This window comes from Neoarius graeffei, chromosome 7 (genome assembly GCF_027579695.1).
Source record: "Neoarius graeffei isolate fNeoGra1 chromosome 7, fNeoGra1.pri, whole genome shotgun sequence".
Taxonomy (NCBI): Eukaryota; Metazoa; Chordata; class Actinopteri; order Siluriformes; family Ariidae; genus Neoarius; species Neoarius graeffei.
The window spans coordinates 17,702,920-17,725,467 of NC_083575.1; the positions used below are offsets into that span (position 1 = coordinate 17,702,920).

Consider the following 22,548-nt stretch of genomic DNA (forward strand, 5'->3'; position numbering starts at 1 on the left):
GCAAAAACTCTGAACTGGGAGGAGTTTGGTGAGGCCATAGAGGAGGACTGTCGGTCGGCCTCGAAGAAATTCTGGCAAACCGTCCGGCACCTCAGGAGGGGGAAGCAGTATTCTGCCAACACTGTTTACAGTGCGGTCGACTGGGGACATTGTCAGGCGGTGGAAGGAATACTTCGAGGATCTCCTCAATCCCACTGTCACGTCTTCCATTGAGGAAGCGGAGGCTGATGACGCAGAGGTAGACTTGTCCATTACCTAAGCTGAAGTCACTGAGGTGGTTAGCAAGTTCCTCGGTGGCAGGGCACCGGGGGTGGATGAGATCTGCCCCGAGTATCTCAAGTCTCTGGATGTTGTGGGGCTGTCTTGGCTGACACGCCTCTGCAACATCGCGTGGTGGTCGGGGACAGTGCCTCTGGAGTGGCAGACTGGAGTGGTGGTCCCTCTTTTTAAGAAAGGGGACCGGAGAGTGTGCTCCAATTATAGGGGAATCTCACTTCTCAGCCTTCCAGGGAAGGTTTACTCCAGGGTACTGGAGAGGAGAATTCGGTCAATAGTCGAACCTCGGATCCAGGAGGAGCAATGCGGTTTTTGTCCTGGTCGCGGAACACTGGACCAGCTCTGTACCCTTCATAGGGTGCTCGAGGGTTCATGGGAGTTTGCCCAACCAGTCCACATGTGCTTTGTGGATTTGGAGAAGGCATTCGACCGTGTCCCTCATGGTATTCTGTGGGGGGTGCTTCGGGAGTATGGGGTTTGGGGCTCTTTGCTAAGGGCTGTTCGGTCCCTGTACGAATGGAGCAGGAGTCTGGTTCGCATTGCTGGCAGTAAGTCAGACCTGTTCCCAGTGCATGTTGGACTCCGGCAGGGCTGCCCTTTGTCACCAGTTCTGTTCATAATTTTTATGGACGGAATTTCTAGGTCCAGCAAGGGGCCGGAAGGAATCCTGTTTGGGAACCACAGGATTTCATCTCTGCTTTTCGCAGATGATGTCCTGTTGGCTTCTTCAAACCAGGACCTTCAGCATGCACTGGGGCAGTTTGCAGTCGAGTGTGAAGCAGCTGGGATGAGAATCAGCACCTCCAAGTCCGAGGCCATGGTTCTCGACCGGAAAAGGGTGGCTTGCCCTCTCCAGGTTGGTGGAGAAGTCCTGCCTCAAGTGGAGGAGTTTAAATATCTCGGGATCTTGTTCACGAGTGAGGGAAGGATGGAGCGTGAGATTGCCAGCCGGATCGGTGCAGCCTCCGCAGTGATGCGGTCGCTTTACCAGTCCGTCGTGGTGAAGGAGCTGAGCCAAAAGGTGAAACTCTTGATTTACTGGTCGATCTATGTTCCGACTCTCACCTATGGTCATGAGCTTTGGGAAATGACCGAAAGAACAAGATCACGGGTACAAGCGGCCGAAATGAGTTTACTTCGCAGGGTGGGTGGGCGCTCCCTTAGGGTGAGAAGCACAGTCACTCGGGAGGAGCTCGGAGTAGAGCCGCTGCTCCTCCACATCGAGAGGAATCAGCTGAGGTGCCTCAGGCATCTCTTTCGGATGCCTCCTGGACGCCTCCCTGGGGAGGTGTTCCAGGCATGTCCCCCCGGGAGGAGGCCCCGGGTAAGACCCAGGACACGCTGGAGGGACTATGTCTCTCGGCTGGCCTGGGAACGCCTCGGTGTTCTTCCCGAGACAGCATATGCTTGCTTATAAATTACATTTTGATGATATATCTTATACCTTTAGTCTTTTACAGTAGTTTTTGTCAGAAAATATAATATGCAAAATGATGCTTGACACATGATTTTATTTATTTTTTTTGTATAATACTGTGACACATTTACTTAATGAACATGAAGAAAAGTCATAAAACATGAATTTTACTAATATTTGCAATTCATTTAAACATTTTTTACATTTAAAATAATAGCAAGTGCAACATTATATCAAATTTATGATAAATTTGTAACACATAATTAGTCATAACTTTGGACTCGATTGATCAATTTCCCCAATTTTTTCAGGGATTTTAGATCCAACATAGTTACATAATTTCCATTACTCTTCATGATAGACAAGCAATCTCATATGATGTAGGATACGGATACTAGATACTAACAGTAATTGGTACACCTGATTTGTGCTGTAGCCGTATTAAACCAAATAAAGGAAACCGACTAGAAGGGAATAGAATACATGTATTTATTCCATTGAAAAAGTGTCCTGTATGTAGGATGATAGATACTCTTCGGCTTTTGAAGGGTCTATGCACGGATTTGTGCAGAACTTTATAACTAATAAAGACAATGTAATGAAACTGTTGTATTACCTTAAAACACATTGCTTTTTTGCATGTAATTAATACACATTATGAGCAAAACCAATAAAATCATTTTGTCTTGCTGCCAAAAGTAAGATTTTTCTCTATTCCACAACATGCACCATGTTTGTCCATGAACAAGTGGAGGGGTTTAAACATAATGGCCAGAAGCAGGGCTTTCCCAGTCTCCTATGTACATAGAAATGATTTTAACCAATCAGAAAATAGAATTCCCTATATGTCGATGTATTTGGATGCAAAATCCACTGAAGGAATCACCTAGAAAAGTGATTAGCTTGAAACTTCGTTAGTTGCATTTTCATCGTTAATTTGATTAACCCTGTAACAAAATGGGTATGGACAATAACCCCTGATGTATAAAGAATCAGTCTGTAAACAGTTTCTTAAAGGATATGGGACATGAAACATAAAAGCACGCTATATCAGTTTCTTTCCATTAAAAATATGAATTAATTGCATCAACAAATACAAAATCATCTATTAAATTCAGCAAAATCGTTATATTCGTGATGATTATATGGCATTTCTGCTCGACTTCCGATATGCATTTTTTGCAACCGGAAGAGCCGCTGTCACATGATCATACGTCACAAAAACTTTCGGGCACAGCACAAGCGGGTAGATGAATGGAGAAGTGGATGACAAGAAAATTGTTTTTATAGTTTTTAAAGTACATTGGACATCATGGTGTATTGTGCTGCTTATGGTTGCAATAATTCCAATGGGAAATGCCCTGGAGTAAGTTTTTTTTTTTTTTTTTTTTTTGCATTCCCCAAGGACCCGAAGCTGAGGAAAGTGTGGGCTCCCCTGCGCATGCACAGTAGGCTTCGCGCATGCGCAGTAGGCTTGGTAGGACAACTTTACAGAACACCTGTTGAAAAATACTTTGCACCTACTGTTTCCCATAAACTGTATTCGGACCATTTCACTGAGGATTCTTTCAACATTAATACTCAGGTACTGCGCGATATTAATTCATGAAACAGGAAGCATAAGGATGAGGAAAAAAAAAACACAGTTCAAATCGGGAAGCCGCGCACACCTGCGACAGGCTGCACAAATGCGCACAGCTTCCCGACCCAAACCGCCTCTCTCTCATCCTTACACTTCATGCCTCATGCTCCATGAACCAACATCGCTATTTTTTTTTATTTTAAAATCGGATCTGCGTGATTCAGCCGTGACAAAGGCGGCATCCGCCGAAAGGCGCGCTGTTTGCATCCCTGCACGGAGGCCAGGGGACAGGGCAGGAATATTTTTGTTGATATGAGTGATCCGGTGCGATTTCGCGACCCCCCCCCCCCCCGTTGAAGACCTCTGCGCTAAGCGACTGAAAGCCGAGGTAAGGATTAGTATTATAATTTTGGGTGTATCAATTATTGATTATCATAATTCTGACTTGTTTCGCCATTTTGAATGTTTTCATCTCGGACTCTGGAAGCATTGTATCTCAATCAATCTCGAAAAATATCAGCAAAAAAAAACTAGCTTGCAACGGACTTTAGCTAGATTTATGATGAACTTTCAATGTATGATACAAAAATAATACTTCTTTCAACAGATCATTAGCCTTTGAGCAGAATTGTTTTTAACTTGCCAGGAAGTGTTATCGAGCCGACCGCTTTCAGTTTCATGGGGATTGAATGAACTCTCACTCTCAATCATCTGACCCGTCAGAGTAAAGACAAGATCTATGTTCATGTGAATTTCCAGCTATCGGTTCGAATTGATAGGGTCTAACTTCACATCTCTGTGAAACATCGGGAATATCACTGTCAATGGTGTCCATTTCGGTAACCTGTTTACATTAGATTCCCAAGCGCTGGCTCCTTGGAAAGTTTTTGTGACTTCACGGGTCACGTGACCACCTAGCTCATTAACGAATCCTTGTTTTACGCTGATGTATAAAAAAAACTTGAATAATGTGGTGATTTTCACATTTTTGACGCCCTGCAGTGATTTAGATGGCATTTCTTATGTCCTTTATACATAATTATGCCCAGGTAAAAATCCATGTCCCATATCCTTTAAAGTCCTGACAATATTTATTTCACAACCTGCTGTAAAACGATTGCGGTCTTGCTTATTTTTAAGGCTGGTCCATTATTTGCACTCCCCTGTTATGTCATAATTTGTTGATTATTTATCAGTCATTACTCCATTTTCCATCCTGATCTCATGGTTTTACCCTGGCACGTTGCTCATGTGTGTGAGAGAGACTTGCACCAAATCGATATTCAAGGTGGTAAAGGTTGGCTTAGCTGGGGGGGGAGGAAATGTTTGAGTATTATAATTGCAATGTCTGTGTTGGCATCCATTAAGCAGAGAAATGTGCCTCATATTCCATTTGCATGGCCCATAAACTTCTGGAGGTTGCATGCCACATAATAAGCCACAATAAGTTTTTTTTTTTTCCCCCCCTTGAAAGGCAAGCTTGGAGACCATGCGACAGATTGAGTTCTCTTAAGTGTAAATTTGTTTCTGCCCTGATTCGCAAAGTGAGACTTTCAGTAATTTTCACCAGTGCCAGAAAAAAGACACTAAAAGCGCTGTGTAAATACTTTGTGACTTTTGCAGTAATTGCCTCTGCAGTTCCTCCCTTGTTCCCTCATTCCCTTGGTGTGTAAAAATGCACAGGACACTAAAAAGGGTGCATTCACATGTTGGGGGACGTTAGTTTTAATTTCTCTGTATTGCTACTATCTCAGCCTTCAGTCATAACACTTTACAGTAACAATGATGCCCCTCCTAGAACTGCCACCTTATTGTGGTGGAAGGGTTTGTGTGCTTGAATGATCCTAGGAGATATGTTGTCGGGGGCATTATGCCCCTGTCAGGGTTTCCCAAGGCAGACAGGTCCCAGGTGACAGGCCAGACCAAGAGCACTTCACCAAAACCCTTATGGAGAAACAATCGAGGACCGTGACGTCGCCCGGTATGGCGCAGCCGGGGCCCCACCCTGGAGCCAGGCCCAGGGTTGGGGCTCGTATGCTAGTGTTTGGTGGCCAGGTCTTTGCCCATGGGGCCCGGCCGGGCTCAGCCCGAAGAGGTGACGTGGGCCCGACCTCCTGTGGGTTCACCACCCACAGAGGTAGCAGTAGGGGACTGGTGCAGTGTGGATTGGCCGGCAGTCGAAGGCAGGGGCCTCGACGACCTGATCCCCGGACACAGTGGCTAGCTGTTGGGACATGGGATGTCATTTCGCTGGGGGGGGGGAGAGCCTGAGCTTGTGTGGGACGTTAAGAGGTACTGGCTAGAGATAGTCGGGCTTACCTCCACGCACAGCTTGGGCTCTGGAACCCAGCTCCTCGAGAGGGGCTGGACTCTCCACTTCTCTGGAGTCGTCCATGGTGAGTGGCGGCAGGCTGGTGTGGGCTTGCTTATAGCTCCTCAGCTCAGCCGCCATGTGTTGGAGTTTACCCCAGTGAACGAGAGGGTCGCCTCTCTGCCCCTTCGGATTGGGGAGAGGGATCTTGCTGTTTTGTGCCTACGGGCCGAATAGCAGTATAGAGTATCTGGCCTTTTTGGAGTCCCTGGGAGAGGTACTGAGAGGTGCTCAGACTGGGGACTCCATTGTGCTACTGGGGGACTTCAATGCTCACGTGGGTGACGACAGTGACACCTGGAGGGACGTGGTTGGGAGGAACAGCCTCCCCGATCTGAACCCGAGTGGTGTTTTGTTATTGGACTTCTGTGCTAGTCACGGTTTGTCCATAATGAACACCATGTTCGAGCATAGGGGTGTCCATAAGTGCACGTGGCACCAGGACACCTTAGGTCAGAGGTCGATGATCGACTTTGTTGTCGTTTCATCTGATCTCCGACCCTATGTCTTGGACACTCGGGTGAAGAGAGGGGCTGAGCTGTCAATTGATCACCACCTGGTGGTGAGTTGGATCTGCTGGCGAAGGAGGAAGCCGGACAGACCTGGCAGGCCCAAACGTATGGTGAGGGTCTGCTGGGAACGTCTGGCCGAGCACTCTGTTGGGGAGGTCTTTAACTCCCACCTCCGGAAGAGCTTTTCCCAGCTTCCGAGGGAGGTGGGAGACATTTGAGTCTGAGTGGACCATGTTTTCTACCTCCATTGTGGACGCAGCTGTTCGGAGCTGTGGCCACAAGGTCTTCGGTGCCTGTCGTGGCAGCAATCCCCGAACACCAGACACCAGAAGTAAGGGATGCCGTCAAGCTTGAAGGAGTCCTATTGGGCCATGTTGACCTCCGGGACTCCTGAGGCAGCTGACGGGTATCGGCAGGCCAGGCGTGCCGCAGCTCGGGCAGTTGCGGAGGAAAAAACTCTGAACCGGGAGGAGTTTGGTGAGGCCATGGAGAAGGACTGTCGGTCGGCCTCGAAGAAATTCTGGCAAACCATCCGGCGCCTCAGGAGGGGGAAGCAGTACTCTGCCAACACTGTTTACAGTGCGGGTGGGGAGCTGTTGACCTCGACTGGGGACATTGTCAGGCGGTGGAAGGAATACTTTGAGGATCTCCTCAATCCCACCGTCATGTCTTCCATTGAGGAGACTGAGGCTGATGACTAAGGTGGACTCGTCCTTTACCCAAGCCGAAGTCACTGAGGTGGTTTGCAAGCTCCTCTGTGGCAAGGCACCGGGGGTGGATGAGATCCGCCCTGAATATCTCAAGTCTCTGGATGTTGTGGGGCTGTCTTGGTTGACATGCCTCTGCAACATCGTGTGGCGGTTGGGGACAGTGCCTCTGGAGTGGCAGACTGGGGTGGTGGTCCCTCTTTTTAAGAAAGGGGACCAGAGAGTGTGCTCCAATTATAGGGGAATCACAATTCTCAGCCTCCCAGGGAAGGTTTACTCCAGGGTACTGGAGAGGAGAATTCGACCAATAGTCGAACCTCGGATCCAGGAGGAGCAATGCGGTTTTCGTCCTGGTCGCGGAACACTGGACCAGCTCTGTACCCTTCATAGGGTGCTCGAGGGTTCATGGGAGTTTGCCCAACCAGTCCACATGTGCTTTGTGGATTTGGAGAAGGCATTCGACCGTGTCCCTCATGGTATTCTGTGGGGGGTGCTTTGGGAGTATAGGGTTTGGGGCTCTTTGCTAAGGGCTGTCCGGTCCCTGTACGAACGGCGCAGGAGTCTGGTTCGCATTGCCGGCAGTAAGTCAGACCTGTTCCCAGTGCATGTTGGACTCTGGTAGGGCTGCCCTTTGTCACCAGTTCTGTTCATAATTTTTATGGACAGAATTTTTAGGCGCAGCCAGGGAACGGAAGGAATCCTGTTTGGGAACCACAGGATTTCATCTTTGCTTTTTGCGGATGATGTCCTGTTGGCTTCTTCAAACCAGGACCTTCAGCATGCACTGGGGTGGTTTGCAGTCGAGTGTGAAGCAGCTGGGATGAGAATCAGCACCTCCAAGTCCGAGGCCATGGTTCTCGACCGGAAAAGGGTGGCTTGCCCTCTCCTGGTTGGTGGAGAAGTCCTGCCTCAAGTGGAGGAGTTTAAGTATCTCGGGATCTTATTCACGAGTGAGGGAAGGATGGAGCGTGAGATCGACAGGCGGATCGGTGCAGCCTCTGCAGTGATGCGGTCGCTTTACCGGTCTGTCGTGGTGAAGGAGCTGAGCCAAAAGGTGAAGCTCTCGATTTACTGGTCGATCTACGTTCCGACTCTCACCTATGGTTATGAGCTTTGGGAAATGACCGAAAGAACAAGATCGCGGGTACAAGCGGCTGAAATGAGTTTCCTTCGCAGGGTGGGTGAGCGCTCCCTTAGAGAGAGGGTGAGAAGCACAGTCACTCGGGAGGAGCTCGGAGTAGAGCCGCTGCTCCTCCACATCGAAAGGAATCAGCTGAGGTGGCTCAGGCATCTTTTTCGGATGCCTCCTGGATGCCTCCCTGGGGAGGTGTTCCAGGCATGTCCCCCCCCGGAAGGAGGCCCCGGGGAAGACCCAGGACACGCTGGAGGGACTATGTCTCTCGGCTGGCCTCGGTGTTCTTCCCGAGGAGCTGGCCGAGGTGTCTGGGGAAAGGGAAGTTTGGGCTTCCATGCTTAGACTGCTGCCTCCGCGACCTGGCCCCGGATAAAGCGGAAGAAAACGAGACGAGTAATAATGACCGTGTCCGATTTAAAGTCTAATTTTTTTTTATAGCACTCTTAACAATAGACATTGCCGCAAAGCAGCTTTACAAAATTTTAGTGACTTTAAACGTGAGCTAATTTTATCCCTAGTCTATCCCCAATGAGCAAGCCTGTGGTGACGGTGGCAAGGAAAAACCCCCTCAGATGACTCGAGAGGAACGAGACTCAAAAGGGAACCCATCCTTATTTGGGTGATAATGGATAGCATGATTATAACATTTTAACAGTTTTAACATGAAGTCTGTTTTGTTGAAGTTATAAACTGTTCATTGATGTAAACTTAAGTGCAGAACTGTTCATGACAGCTGCAGTCCTAAAGTTAGCAAGTCAACTATAGTCTTCAGCCATAGAAGCATTCGTGTGTCCAGAGCCATCTTCCAAGTGCGACTTTCGACTGTCCGTATCCAAAATCCAGTGAAACAATTTCTCCTATCTTAATCTGCAATTCCTATACAGTTATGGTGTTAAATTCAGGCATAGACATTCAGGATGACCGTGTATTGGCTAACTTTGTCCACCCAACACCCAGCAAGAGCACATACAGATACTCTGACATGAAGTTCACGTTAGGGTATCTGTATGCGCCCTTGCTGGTTGTTGAGCTGAGTCCTTCATGATGAAGGATGAGGCTGATGCTGAAATGAAGTATATCTTTGCTGGACCAAATTGCACCTCTGATACCTCGCTCCTGATGGACAGCTCTTTTCCTTACCAGACTGGCATGATCTGGAAGAGTCTTACCTTTCTGATAAGACTATACTTTTGAAATGTATGAGGTATAATTACAGAAAGTGTCAGCAGAAATAACTATGTGCCATTTTTACATCATTATGTATATATTAGGTGTTTTTCAACATTGGATTTAGCTGAAATTATAGAATTTAAAATGACCTATATTTTATGCTAATTAGCTTACTTGGTATGCAAATTGGGTCATTTCTCATTCAATTTGAAATTTACAACCTTCAATGTGCTATTGTACAAACGTCCATGGTTTTAAGATGGATAATAAAAGTTGTGGTCATTTGCGGAAACCTCTGTGTGTGTGTGTGTGTGTGTGTATATACACAAGTGGTCCCATTTTGTGTACAATGACTTGGCTGCTCTGACAGCTCCAGCCGTCAGAGTTTCTAGGGAAGAAACTTTGATGGCTTTGTGGTGGTTTCCCGTTGCCTTCTACTGGGTTATTATAGAGTTTTGTCCCCCCCCCCCCCCCCCCCCCCCCCCCCTCTCTCAACCTTCCACACCTATGGCCAATTTAGAGTAGATGGTTAACCTAACTGCATGTCTTTGGATGGTGGGGGAACCAGAGCACCTAGAGGAAACCCACGCAGACATGGGGAGAACCTTCTCGCTGTGAGGTGATGCCTCCCCCCCCCCCCCCCCCCCAAAAAAAAAAAGATACCTGCATGTGTATGTAGATGTTTGGGTGGTGGTGGGGGGAACCAGAGCACCTAGAGGAAACCCCCGCAGACACGGGGAGAACCTTCTTGCTGTGAGGTGACAGTGCCCCCCCCAAAAAAAAAAAAAAAAAAATTAAGATACCTGCATGTATATAGATCAACCAGGTCATATTTCCAAAGAAGTCTCCTGATTACTTGTCCTTAAATTACGATATCTCTGGAACTAATTGTTCAATTTTGAAGAAATGAGTCATGTTACTAAAATGTTAGTTCTTTTTAAAGATGGTTAGTTTCAGTTATTTGAAATTTGCTCTTGGCAATTGCTAATATAACAAATGGTATAGTGTATGTTATATATCTGCCAGTTTAACAGGTCTTTAATCTCTTTTGTTAGGTTCCTACCGCTTTATTCAGCAACAAATAATGAGAGAGACTGATCCACGGACTATTCTAAATGACCTTCTTCCAGAAACTGCCATTCCACCTGATCTTGATGACATGACACTATGGCAGATTGTCATCAACATCTCGGAGCCCCCAAAGAGAAGGAAACGCAAAGATATTAACACCATAGAGGATGTCATCAGACTTCTTAATGATTGCAAAAAGATACTTGTCCTGACTGGTGCTGGGGTATGTTTTCAGTTGGCGTTAAGACTTTGTCCATGTTCTGTCCTAACTGGAAGAATTAAATAGCAGAAAGGGATCAATAATCACATAGCTAAATTTGAAACAAACTGCAAAAATTGTTGAGATTAGTTGAGACCCTTTGTGCATTATGCTTTTTATGCATTATACTGGGTCACCTTTATAGCAAGCTTCCATATGTCTCAAGACCAGTTTTGCGTTGAGAACCTTAATTTCCAGACATTAGCTTTGTGTTCTAATCCTAATGTTTTTGTTATACCCTAGGAAATAATTTTTGGAGAATTTATTTGGAAATGTATAAAACCTGGACATAGCTTTGTGTAACATGGATATGGATGTGTGCATGGGTGTCTCCAAAGTATACTCTATTTTCTGTTGTTGTGGATGTGTCACAGCACACATACTGAACGCCTGTGCACTACGACTCTTGTAATATATATTACTGCATGCTCCGTTTCGCACATGCGCGGTCAGTGCACACAACTTTGCACGGATGCAAAATTTGGGAGCTACGTGGACAGCTGATGACAAAATTGGCATCATGCCAAACTATCTGCAGAAGTATACTTCAACCTTACAGGGGCTAGCTCATCCTTCTCAGAATCCTCTGCGCCAAGTAACAAGTTGACATTTTCTATGCATGTTTTTTTTCCTTCTTCTCTTTTCATTTTTTTTCCCCCTCCAAAAACAATCCACAACAATTTGGCATCCTAGGACATACATCTTAAACTGTAGCGTGATATATTTATGCAGTTGTTTTATCATCCAATCATGTGGCAGTAAAGAAATGCCAAAAATCATGTAGGTCAAGAGCTTCAGGTAATATTCACCTCAAACATCAGAGTGAAGAAAAGTGTGATCTGTGACTTTGATTGTGGCATGAGTATTGGTACTAGATGTGTGCTGGTTATATTTCAGGAACTGCTGATCTCATGGGATTTTCATACACGAGTCTACACAAAATGGTCTCAAACTTTTGAGTGAGGAACATTTGTGGGTGGAAATGCCTTGTTGACGAGGGGTGAGAGGAAAATGGCCTGATTGGTTTGAGCTGCCAGGAAGGAAGTCATACAAATACTCTTTGCAACCATGCTGAGCAGAAAAGCGAGTCCATATGCCCAAAACCTCAAACCTTGCAGTGAATAGGCTACAACATCAGGTTACGTTCCTGTCTTCCAAGAACAAGAATTTGAGGCTGTCAAGGACACAGGCCCATCCTAACTGGGTAGTTGAAGGTTTAAAGAAAAAAAAAAAAATCACCTGGTCTTTTTCCACTCTTCACCTGTCCATTTTCGATTATTCTGTGCCCATGATGGCCTCAGATTCCTCTTTTTGGCTGAATGGAGTAGACCCTGATGTGGTCTTGTGCTGTTGTAGCTCATCCTCAAGTTTTGATGTGTTTGTGCATTCTCAGATGCGTTTCTGCTCACCACAGTTGTAAAATGTGCTTATTTGAGTTACTCTAGATTTGTCAGCTCAAACCAGTCTGGTCATTCTCTGATCTGTCTCAATACTCAGATACTCAAACCAGCCCACTTGGCACCAACAGTCATGCCACAGTTAGTCACAGAGAACACTTTTTTCCCCCCATTCTAATGTTTGATGTGAGCATTAACTGAAGCTCTTGATTTGTAGTTGTGATTTTATGTATTGTGCTGCTGTGACATGATTTGACTGATTTGGGTAACTGCGTGTGTGTACATTGATCAGCCATAACGTTATGACCACTGACAGGTGAGGTCAATAACATCGATTCTCATTACGGTGGTGCCTGTCAAGGGGTGGGACATATTAGGCATTAAGAGAACAGTCAGTTCTTGAAGTTGATGTGTTGGAAGCAGGAAAAATGGGCAAGCGTAAGGATCTGAGCAACTTTGACAAGGGCCAAATTGTGTTGGCTAGATGACTGGGTCTGAATAGCTCCAAAATGGCACATCTTGTGGAGTGTTCCCAGTATGCAGTGGTTGGTACCTACAAAAAGTGGTCCAAGGAAGGACAACCAGTGAACTGGTGATGGGGTCTCGTGTATCAAAGGTTCATTGAGTCACATGGGGCGTGAAGGCTAGGCCATATGGTCCAATCCCACAGAAGAGCTACTATAGCACAAACTGCTGAAAAAGTTCATGCTGGCTAAAACAGAAAGGTGTCTGCATTAACTTTTTCAGTTGTGCCATTTTGGAGGTGAAAACTTAATATATTCTAGACACATTACATGTAAACTTCTTTTTAAAAAATGTTTCAAGCATTTTTGCTTTTTAATAATTATGGCCTACAATGCAAAAAATAAAAGGGAAAATCTGAAAATATTAGAGCATTTCATTTGGAGTTTGAGTAAAACAGTATAACTTGTGTATCTCTCAGTTTAGTTAAGTATATGCAGCCATAATCATTGGGAAGACTGCTGACTTGACAGTTGTCCAGAAGATAACACCCTCCACAAGGAGGGTAAACCACAGAAGGTTGTTGCTGAAAAGATTGGCTGGGAAAGGTGCGCAAGTAACAGGGATGACTGCAGCCTTAAGAGGATTGTCAAGAAAAGTCAGTTCAAGAAGTTGGGAGAGCTTCACAAGGAGTGGACTGAGGTTGGTGTTGGTGCATCAAGAGCCACCACGCACAGATATCTTTAGGAAAGGGGCTACAATTGTCGCATTCCCAGTATCAATCCACTCCTGAACCAGAGTGTCTTACCTGGGCTAAGGAGAGAAAGAACTGGACTGTTGCTCAGTTGTCCAAAGTCCTCTTTTCAAATGCAAGTACATTTTACATTTCATTTGGAAATCAAGGTCCTTCAGTCTGGAGGAAGAGTGGAGAGGCACAGAATCTAAGGTGTTTAAGTCCAATGTGAAGTTTCTGCAGTCTGTGATGATTTGGGGTGCCATGTCTTCATCCACTGCAGGCTTTCGTCTAAACGGGGGAACGGGGCGCTGCGCCCTCTTACTCTCGGCGTGCGCCCCCTTACCGACTCCGTGAAAACATCCCAGCAACACTACGTGACAATGTGTCTGATCATCAAATACGTTATTGCTCCAAAAATATTCCAATCATAGTAGATACACCGCCAGACGGTGCAAAAACAATCCGAATTGGCGTTTTCCAGACTGAGGCGCCATGTTGTTTAGTTGTTTACTTGTCGCAGCTGCTCTCGCGAGATTTGACATGGGTTACATACAAGGTCAGCTGACTTGTAGAGCGAGATTTCTCGATACTGAATGACCTTTCACCCACCGGCGCAGGAGCTTTTGACAGAAGTAGTTCGCGAGTTGTTTTTGTTGACACTTGGGCATTTAAAGATGTCATCCCGTGGCACGAAACGGAAGAAAGCCAAAGACTGTCCGGGGCAGAAGAAGATTACTTCTTTCTTTTTCAATGTTGACACACAATTTGTTACAATTTCCCTCTCAGATACTCAGAATGTCCCATTGGAGCATTTTTCAAAGGCTTTGCACGGCGGGGGGGGACAACCGGCACCATCCCCCCCCCCCCCCCCCCCCCCCCCCCCCGCTTCGCTCCCTCGCCATGGTGAGCACCCTCATGCTAAATTTTTCTAGAAAAAACCCTGCACTGTATTTTTATCAAGTCTAAAGTCAATGCAGATGTGTACCAGGAGATTTTAGGGCACATCATGCTTCTATCTGCTGACAAGCTTTATGGAGTTGCTGATTTCCTTTTCCAGCAGGACTTAGCACCTGAACACAGTGCCAAAACTACTAACAAATGGTTTGTTGACTATTACTGTGCTTCTTTGGCTGGCCAACCCGCCTGACCGGAACCCCATAGAGAATCTATGGGGTATTGTCATGAGGAAGATGAGAAACGCCCAACTCAAAAATGCAGACAAGCTGAAGGCCACTATCGACACAACCTGGGCTTCAGTAACTCCTCGGTGATGCCACAGGCTGGTTGCCTCCATGCCATGCCACATTGATGCAGTAATTCATGGTAAAGGAGTCCTAACCAAGTATTGAGTGTATAAATGAGCATGCTTTTCAGAAGTTGGACATTTCTGCATTGTAAATACTTTTATTTTATCTTTGGAAAAATATTCAAATAATTTGATAGGCTGCATTTCTGATTTTTCATGAGCTATAAGCCATAATTATCAAAAACAAAAAACCTTGAAATATTTTGCTTTACCTGTAATGAAATATACAACATAAAGTTTACCTTTTTTTCATTTAAATTTCGGGAGGAAATTTTTCATGATACTCTAATTGTTTGCAGTGTGTGTGTAGCTTTTAAGAGTTTAAGGTGATGTTGCCATTTTGATTAAAGATAATTTGTTAAATTACGTCATGCTCTGTTTCTGAAATTTGTAGTACAAATGTATGTGGTGCTCACTTGACCATCTTTCTTTTTGTTTACAGGTGTACTGTTTTCACTATGAAAGATCTTTCATGTTTACTTTCTCCCCTCCCCCCCCCCCGAGTGGGGTTTTACAGGTCTCAGTTTCCTGTGGAATACCTGATTTTAGGTCTCGAGATGGGATTTATGCTCGACTTGCTGTCGATTTTCCAGACCTTCCAGATCCTCAAGCAATGTTTGATATTGAGTACTTCCAAAGGGATCCAAGACCATTTTTTAAATTTGCAAAGGTCTGTATCATGTCTACTGGCTCCTTCCATACCAACTGAATGATGGAGTGTGCATCATACTCTCATCACACAACCTACTTTGACCTTCTTTTAAAGAAAAAATATATATATTTGAATCTCTTAATGTTAGACCTCTGGGGGGGGGGTTTAAATTTTAATGTTACCTTTAGCACCCTTGTGCCTGCTGTGAGGCTCAAATAAAAGCACTGACCATCAAAATTTCATTCTTTTTCAAGGTGAAGTCACGACGTGTACAAAGTAGCACCTTCCTTGAAACTTTTTGGAGATCAACTTTTATATAGGGACTTGGATGAAGCCCAAACTAAATGCATCTAGTTTTAGTTTGTTAGCCTCTACGCATATCTCATGCCAAAATAGTGGCTTTTTTTCCTCTTTAACTTTTCATGGCCTGCTGATTACAGCTTTGTGAACCTACTGAATTTTATTTATTTTTTTAAAACATACTACCAAATCACAGAGAAACATCGCGCCCACAGACTTGATGTCTTCAGTGATGAAATGCATCAAAAGAACAGCATTAATTGGACTATGATGGTGCAAATTGTGTTTTATTAACTTTCCATTAAATTGGTTTCATGTATTTGCATCCTTGCCAGCCTGAAACCACACTTGAGATAAATCTTGGCCAGTATGTAGCTTATCTGTTTGATGGATACTGGTGGATAGCAAGTCACTTGAGTCTCCTCAGAAGCTGATTATGATGACTTTGAAGCAAGGTTCCTTCACCCTCATGGCCCAGCAAAGTCATTCTTCTGGCCAGGGGAAGAGGATAAGTGTTGGGTGCCAAGACAGCATGTGCTATGCACTGTTCCTCTGGTTTATGGTCATTTCGAACAAAAGTCTTTTTAGCACAAAGCTTACTCATTTTGCAGAAATTCAAAGAAAACTTAATCTTATTATAAATACCTCCTGATCATGTTTTAAAGATGTTTGTTGGATTTTTGTAAAAAAAAAAAAAATTAATGGAAGTTGCTGAGATTCCGGTTAAATGAACGATTGTATTTCACCTCTCTGCCATGCTTGATGAAGCCTGTGTTAGTCACCAATCTTCCGTCCAAATAATTTGACACAGTACACCAGTTCAGCTGCAGTCAACTTCCAGGTTTGTAATGTATGTGACACGGGCTTCTAATTGTAAAAATCTAATCAGAAATGCTGTAACTGTGTGGGGGTGGGGTGTTTTTTTTTTATTTTTAATTTTTTTAATTTTTTTAAACTGGCAACATGTGTGACTCATCACTTTTAGGAAGTTTAAACCTCACTCAGCTAATGCATATGCATTATTGACACATAGTAGTAAACAATCCCGTCACCATAGCAACTTGATTCTTGCTGTCTAAAAAGATTTTGTTTTTCTCAAGTGAATAAAATCTCACAAAAATACAAGGAAAAATTTTTTTTTTTTGGAAAAAAGTGACCAGTGATGGAGTTTATAGGCAGCAAAATGCTCCCAGGCTGTGTGTCACTGATTGAAATGTGTGTGGACAGACACTTATCTCAGTAAGCCCAATGATTTGGGCTTATTTTTACACCCTGACACTCGGGGATCTTCAGGGTTGTTTACAACAATTGTGTGAAATGACTTTAGATTTGCGCGAAAAGACACTTGTGTGGGTTTTTTTTTTTTTTGTGCGAAATGACCCGATCCTGTGCCTGATACCAGTGGTTTACACCATTGTTATAGATTTAGTGATGCGGACATGTTTGAAGAGATTTGAAAAAAAAAGTGGAAATCAAAGCTCTAAAATGTGACCTAGCTGTTATTTGTACCATTTTCTGTTGTGATAATATAAAAGGTATTATACAGTGGTGCTTGAAAGTTTGTGAACCCTTTAGAATTTTCCATATTTCTGCATAAATATGACCTAAAACATCAGATTTTCACACAAGTCCTTAAAGTAGATAAAGAGAACCCGGTTAAACAAATGAGACAAAAATATTTTACTTGGTCATTTATTGAGGAAAATGATCCAATATTACATATCTGTGAGTGGCAGAAGTATGTGAACCTCTAGAATTGGCAGTTAATTTGAAGGTGAAATTAGTCAGGTGTTTTCAATCAATGGGATGACAATCAGGTGTGAGTGGGCACCCTGTTTTATTTAAAGAACAGGGCTCTATCAAAGTCTGATCTTCACAACACATGTTTGTGGAAGTGTATCATGGCACGAACAAAGATTTCTGAGAACCTCCTAAAAACCATTGTTGGTGCTCATCAGGCTGGAAAAGGTTATAAAATCATCTCTAAAGAGTTTGGACTCCACCAATCAGTCAGACAGATTGTGTACAAATGGAGGAAATTCAAGACCATTGTTACCCTCTCCCCAGGAGTGGTCGACCAACAAAGATCACTCCAAGAGCAAGGCATGTAATATTCGGCGAGGTCACAAAGGACCCCAGGGTAACTTCTAAGCAACTGAAGGCGCCTCTCACATTGGTTAATGTTCATGAGTCCACCATCAGGAGAACACTGAACAACAGTGGTGTGCATGGCAGGGTTGCAAGGAGAAAGCCACTGCTCTCCAAAAAGAACATTGCTGCTCATCTGGAGTTTGCTAAAGATCACGTGGACAAGCCAGAAGGCTATTGGAAAAATGTTTTGTGGACAGATGAGACCAAAATAGAACTTTTTGGTTGAAATGAGAAGCGTTATGTTGGGAGAAAGGAAAACACTGCATTCCAGCATAAGAACCTTATCCCATCTGTGAAACATGGTGGTGGTGGCAGTATCATGGTTTGGGCCTGTTTTGCTGCATCTGGGCTAGGATGGCTTGCCATCATTGATGGAACAATGAATTCTAAATTATACCAGCGAATTCTAAAGGAAAATGTCAGGACCTCTGTCCATGAACTGAATCTCAAGAGAAGGTGGGTCATGCAGCAAGACAATGACCCTAAGCACACAAGTCGTTCTACCAAAGAATGGTTAAAGAAGAATAAAGTTAATGTTTTGGAATGGCCAAGTCAAAGTCCTGACCTTAATCCAATCAAAATGTTGTGGAAGGACCTGAAGCAAGCAGTTCATGTGAGTTAACCCACCAACATCCCAGAGTTGAAGCTGTTCTGTACGGAGGAATGGGCTAAAATTCCTCCAAGCCGGTGTGCAGGACTGATCAACAGTTACCAGAAAGGTTTAGTTGCAGTTATTGCTGCACAAGGGGGTCACACCAGATACTGAAAGCAAAGGTTCACATACTTTTGCCACTCACATATGTAATATTGGATAATTTTCCTCAATAAATAAATGACCAAGTATAATACTTTTGTCTCATTTGTTTAACTGGGTTCTCTTTACTTTTAGGACTTGTGTGAAAATCTGATGATGTTTTAGGTCATTTATGCAGAAATATAGAAAATTCTAAAGGGTTCACAAACTTTTAAGCACCACTGTACATTGAACTCTGAGAGTGGTGACTTATTATGGTGTGATGAGTGTCTGTCAACACACATTTCAAACCTAATTCTGAAGTAATTACCAAGCTTGAACAAAAAAAAAAAAAAAGATTATGGCCAGTGAAAGGAAGGATATCAGAATTTTAGTATTCTGCACATGTTCAGAGGTATCCTGAGAGGACAGAGGCTGTGTCTAATTTATCATATGAGCAAAACATTTAATACTGGTGTATTTCTTTCTTAATAAATCATTTCTGGTACTTCAGTACTCATCTCAAGGTAAAATAAAATGATTTTTAAAACTGTGATTTGGTAAATTATGTTCATTTTTTTGAGAGCTCCATTAGAAGTTTATTCCTCTGCTCTCCCCCCCCCCCCCCCCCCCCCAAAAAAAAAAAAATTTCGATCCTGAAAATTTGAGGTAGATGAGTTCAATAGTTTTTGAGCAATAAGGCTCAAAACTTGAGAAATTACAGGCAGAATTAAAAAAAAAATTACACCCCCACCCCTTTTATAGGCCCATAAGACATGAATTATGAAGTAATGAAGGTTATAATGTGGGACTTCCTAAAATAAGTCAAGGAATGGCTCAAATAAAAATCAGGCCAGTCTGAGATTCGAGTGCAACAGCTTTTTCTGAATTTTGGTCCCTTTCATATAGAGTGGCCCTATTTTTAAAGAGACAAATTTGTTAGGGATAAAATTGAATCATGTTTAAAGTCTTAAATTTTCAGGATGCTTTGCGACAATATCTGTTAATAGCGCTCTACAAATAAACTTGACTTTTCTTGCTTTCTCCTCTCAGACTTTTACACCAACACGTGTGTGTGTGTGTGTGTGTGTGTGTGTGTGTGTGTGTGTGTGTGTGTCCCCTCCCCTTTATTGTAGGAAATTTACCCTGGACAGTTTAGACCATCACTTTGTCACAGATTTATTGCTATGCTGGATAAGAAAGATAAACTACTCAGGAACTACACTCAGAACATTGACACTCTGGAGCAGGTTGCTGGAGTCCAAAGGGTCATGCAGTGTCATGGTATGTTGATTTCAATGTTAACTTTTTAAAAGTCACTTTAGAGTAGTGGTCATCAGTGTGGTGTTTGGAATTTATAGGGCAATCCAGCAAGCCTTATTTGTTGATTTGTGTAACTTTTTAAAATAAGCTAAGTAGAAGTAATATTTCGTGTTCCATTTGCCATTGTGAACAGTAATTTGACAGATCTAGTTTCTTAACAGAAGGCATGCTTATTAACCATGGTCTAGTTGGGTAATATTAAAACATGCATTGTTTTGAGTTGGTCTCAATTAGCAAATCCACCACAGAATATGCAACCTAACTAGTAGTCACGGCCGATACGTGTCCAATTGAAGACTGAGGTAGTTTTACAACCGTCCACCGGGGTTTGAGCCCCGTGGCCGGCAAGGGCCTTTTTTTTTTTTTTTTTTCATTTCCAGTTGAGAGTACGTCGTGCGCATTCTGGCTGCCGCTTCTCACCAGAGCTTTATTTTATTTCTTTTTCTATTTTTTTTCTGTTTGAGTGTTTTGTCCGCCGGTTGTGGTGTAGCTCCGGACCCAGTTTTGGGCGTCGGTTCCCTCCAGGCCTTGGTTCGCTGTGGGCGATGCCTGTGCTCCCAGCTGTGGACTGCAGTGAGCTCGTTGCTCATTTTACATCGTGGTTGTCCAGTGCTCTGCGCTTTAACGCTTAGTGTGATGTTCCGAGCGATGTTGTTCGGTGGTGTCGCGGCGGCTGTGCAGGCGGTTTGGGACACACCAGCGCTCTGCGTGGCGGAGCTTCTCTGCTCACTTTGTGGATCCACGGCATGGTGTTCGTGTGATGATGCTGGCGGCGTCACGGCAGCAGTGCTGGAGATGGGGGACTTGTTTTCGTGTGCCTTTTGGTGGGACTGTGGTTGCTACCAGGGCTCGAAATTAACTTTTTTTCCTTTGTGTCCCCCAGTGGTCCCGAATTCTGTGTTGTATTGTCCCGAATGGAAGCAATAGTGTCCCCATTTTTTTCCTCTCTGAAATAACCAGTGGTTAATATTATCATATGAAGTTACTATTATATTTGTAACTATGCAATTTTGAACCCTTTATATCATTTTTACAATAAGTCACAAGACACAAGCGACACATGTCCAATACATCATCTACTTCAAAATTAGTTGCTGCATTTTCAGTTTATTAAACTTTGGCGATCTCACTGTATGAATAGATACCCGTTTATTTAAAGGGGCCAACTAGCTCATTCAGAAAATGTTTCAACTCCCTACATCTGCAGTACACTTTAGTTGAAAATAAGACCCCTTTTATGTTCATTTCATCTACTTATACCTTGAATCTCTGTTGGCACTTATAAGGCCAACTTATCATTTTCACCATTACCGTTATCCATTTTTATGAACTTTCCGTTATCCATTACCGTTATCCATTTTTATGAACTTTCCGTTATCCATTACCGTTATCCATTTTTATGAACTTTCCGTTATCCATTTTATGAACTTTCGCTGCCGAAACGTGGGTGCAAATGTGAGCAACATCAGCATAGTGCCAGGTCCGAGCCTAGTTGTGCTGCTGACTGACTAAACTTTCTGAACTAGAAAGACACCAAGAAAACTCACTTAATCTGTTGAATGGTATCTTCCGTCAATATCATCCACATCATTCCTGTTGTATTTTATAACGTGTCTAACAGTGTTCATTCAGTTGCTAGCGTTGCCTGCAGACCAGGCGATGACACTTTGGATCCTGAAGGTCCCGGAGACGTTATGTCTGGGCTTTCAGTTTCTTCCCCGCGGTCGGTCCGCTTCAACCACTTCAGCATTTTTGTTCTGGCAAGAGTCGGCGCAGCGTGTGCGGTAGCAATTCCATTCCAAGTCCATATAATGCGGACTCCGGCCGAAGATTCTAGAACAGAATGCGCCGCTCTGTAGCCTACGGATGCAGGTGCATTGAAAGTGAAGCTACTATGTATTTTTCGCTGTTAACGTTTTAAAATTAAAATTGACAAATTAGGTGAATGTCTACGTATGTGTTACGGCTTTGTAAATAATATTAATGTAGAACTTTTTTTCTAGATCTATTTTTTTTTTCCATTGTCCCGGGATTGTCCCAGATATGATAATTTTGTGTCCCGATGACATTTTTTATGGTCCCCAGGACGTCGGGACACCGTTAGTTTCGAGCGCTGGTTGCTACACCACGGGAATTACATCCTGACCCCTACTTGGTGGACTATTTTTATTTATTTATTTATTTATTATTATTATCTTTTTATTTATTTATTTTTCCTTTCCTTGTCTATAATTGTAAAGCATCCTTGGGGTTTTTTGAAAGGCGCTATATAAATTTAACTTATGTCCACTTGACCTCTGTTGTAAAATTGGAAAAATGCAACATTTTATTCCTCCGGTGTCACAAGCAGGTCAAATCCACTGTGTTTTCTTTGCTGAATAATATAAAACAAAGCATGATGAGCCATTGTCAGCCCTGTGATGACCTGGCGACTTGTCCAGGGTGTACCCCGCCTTTCGCCCGTAGTCAGCTGGGATAGGCTCCAGCTTGCCTGCGACCCTGTAGAACAGGATAAAGTGGCGAGAGATAATGAGATGATCCATGGTATGAAAACTCTGTGATGCCACAGTTAGTTTAACCTCTAATATGTTCCCAAGTTAACTGAAGTATGCATGAGCATGCACCCTCTTAAAGTAACAGTACCCAATTACCAAAATGAATAAAATGGGCAATTCTAGACAAAATATTAAACTTAATCAAATTTAATTAAATATGTACTTATCCATTATGATTTAGTTTACTTTTTTAATTTCCTATATTCAGAAGTTATTTCTAGTATATCTTCTTGGAATAATATGAGAAAAATGGCAAACTAGTTGGCATGCTTCAGGGTTGTGACCTAGTCCCAGTTTTGCTGTGCACAGTGAAGCCAGCTAGCTGGTTGTGAGGAATCATGGCAGAACCAACTGAAAACATACCATTTATTTTTACATGAGATGTCCAGGGTGTACCCCGCCTCTCGCCCGTAGTCAGCTGGGATAGGCTCCA

General features: G+C 43.6%; 1 protein-coding gene across 4 annotated transcripts in view; it reads left to right on the top strand.

Moving 5' to 3' along the window:
- sirt1 (sirtuin 1) overlaps nucleotides 1-22,548 on the top strand; it is a 183,446-nt gene that overhangs the window by 15,197 nt on the left and 145,701 nt on the right. For all 4 annotated transcript variants that reach the window (XM_060925339.1, XM_060925341.1, XM_060925337.1 and 1 more), the window contains 3 exons: nucleotides 10,226-10,464; nucleotides 14,919-15,071; nucleotides 19,374-19,521. In XM_060925339.1, coding sequence (XP_060781322.1) covers nucleotides 10,226-10,464; nucleotides 14,919-15,071; nucleotides 19,374-19,521 — 540 coding nt within the window. The remainder of the gene's footprint in view (nucleotides 1-10,225; nucleotides 10,465-14,918; nucleotides 15,072-19,373; nucleotides 19,522-22,548) is intronic.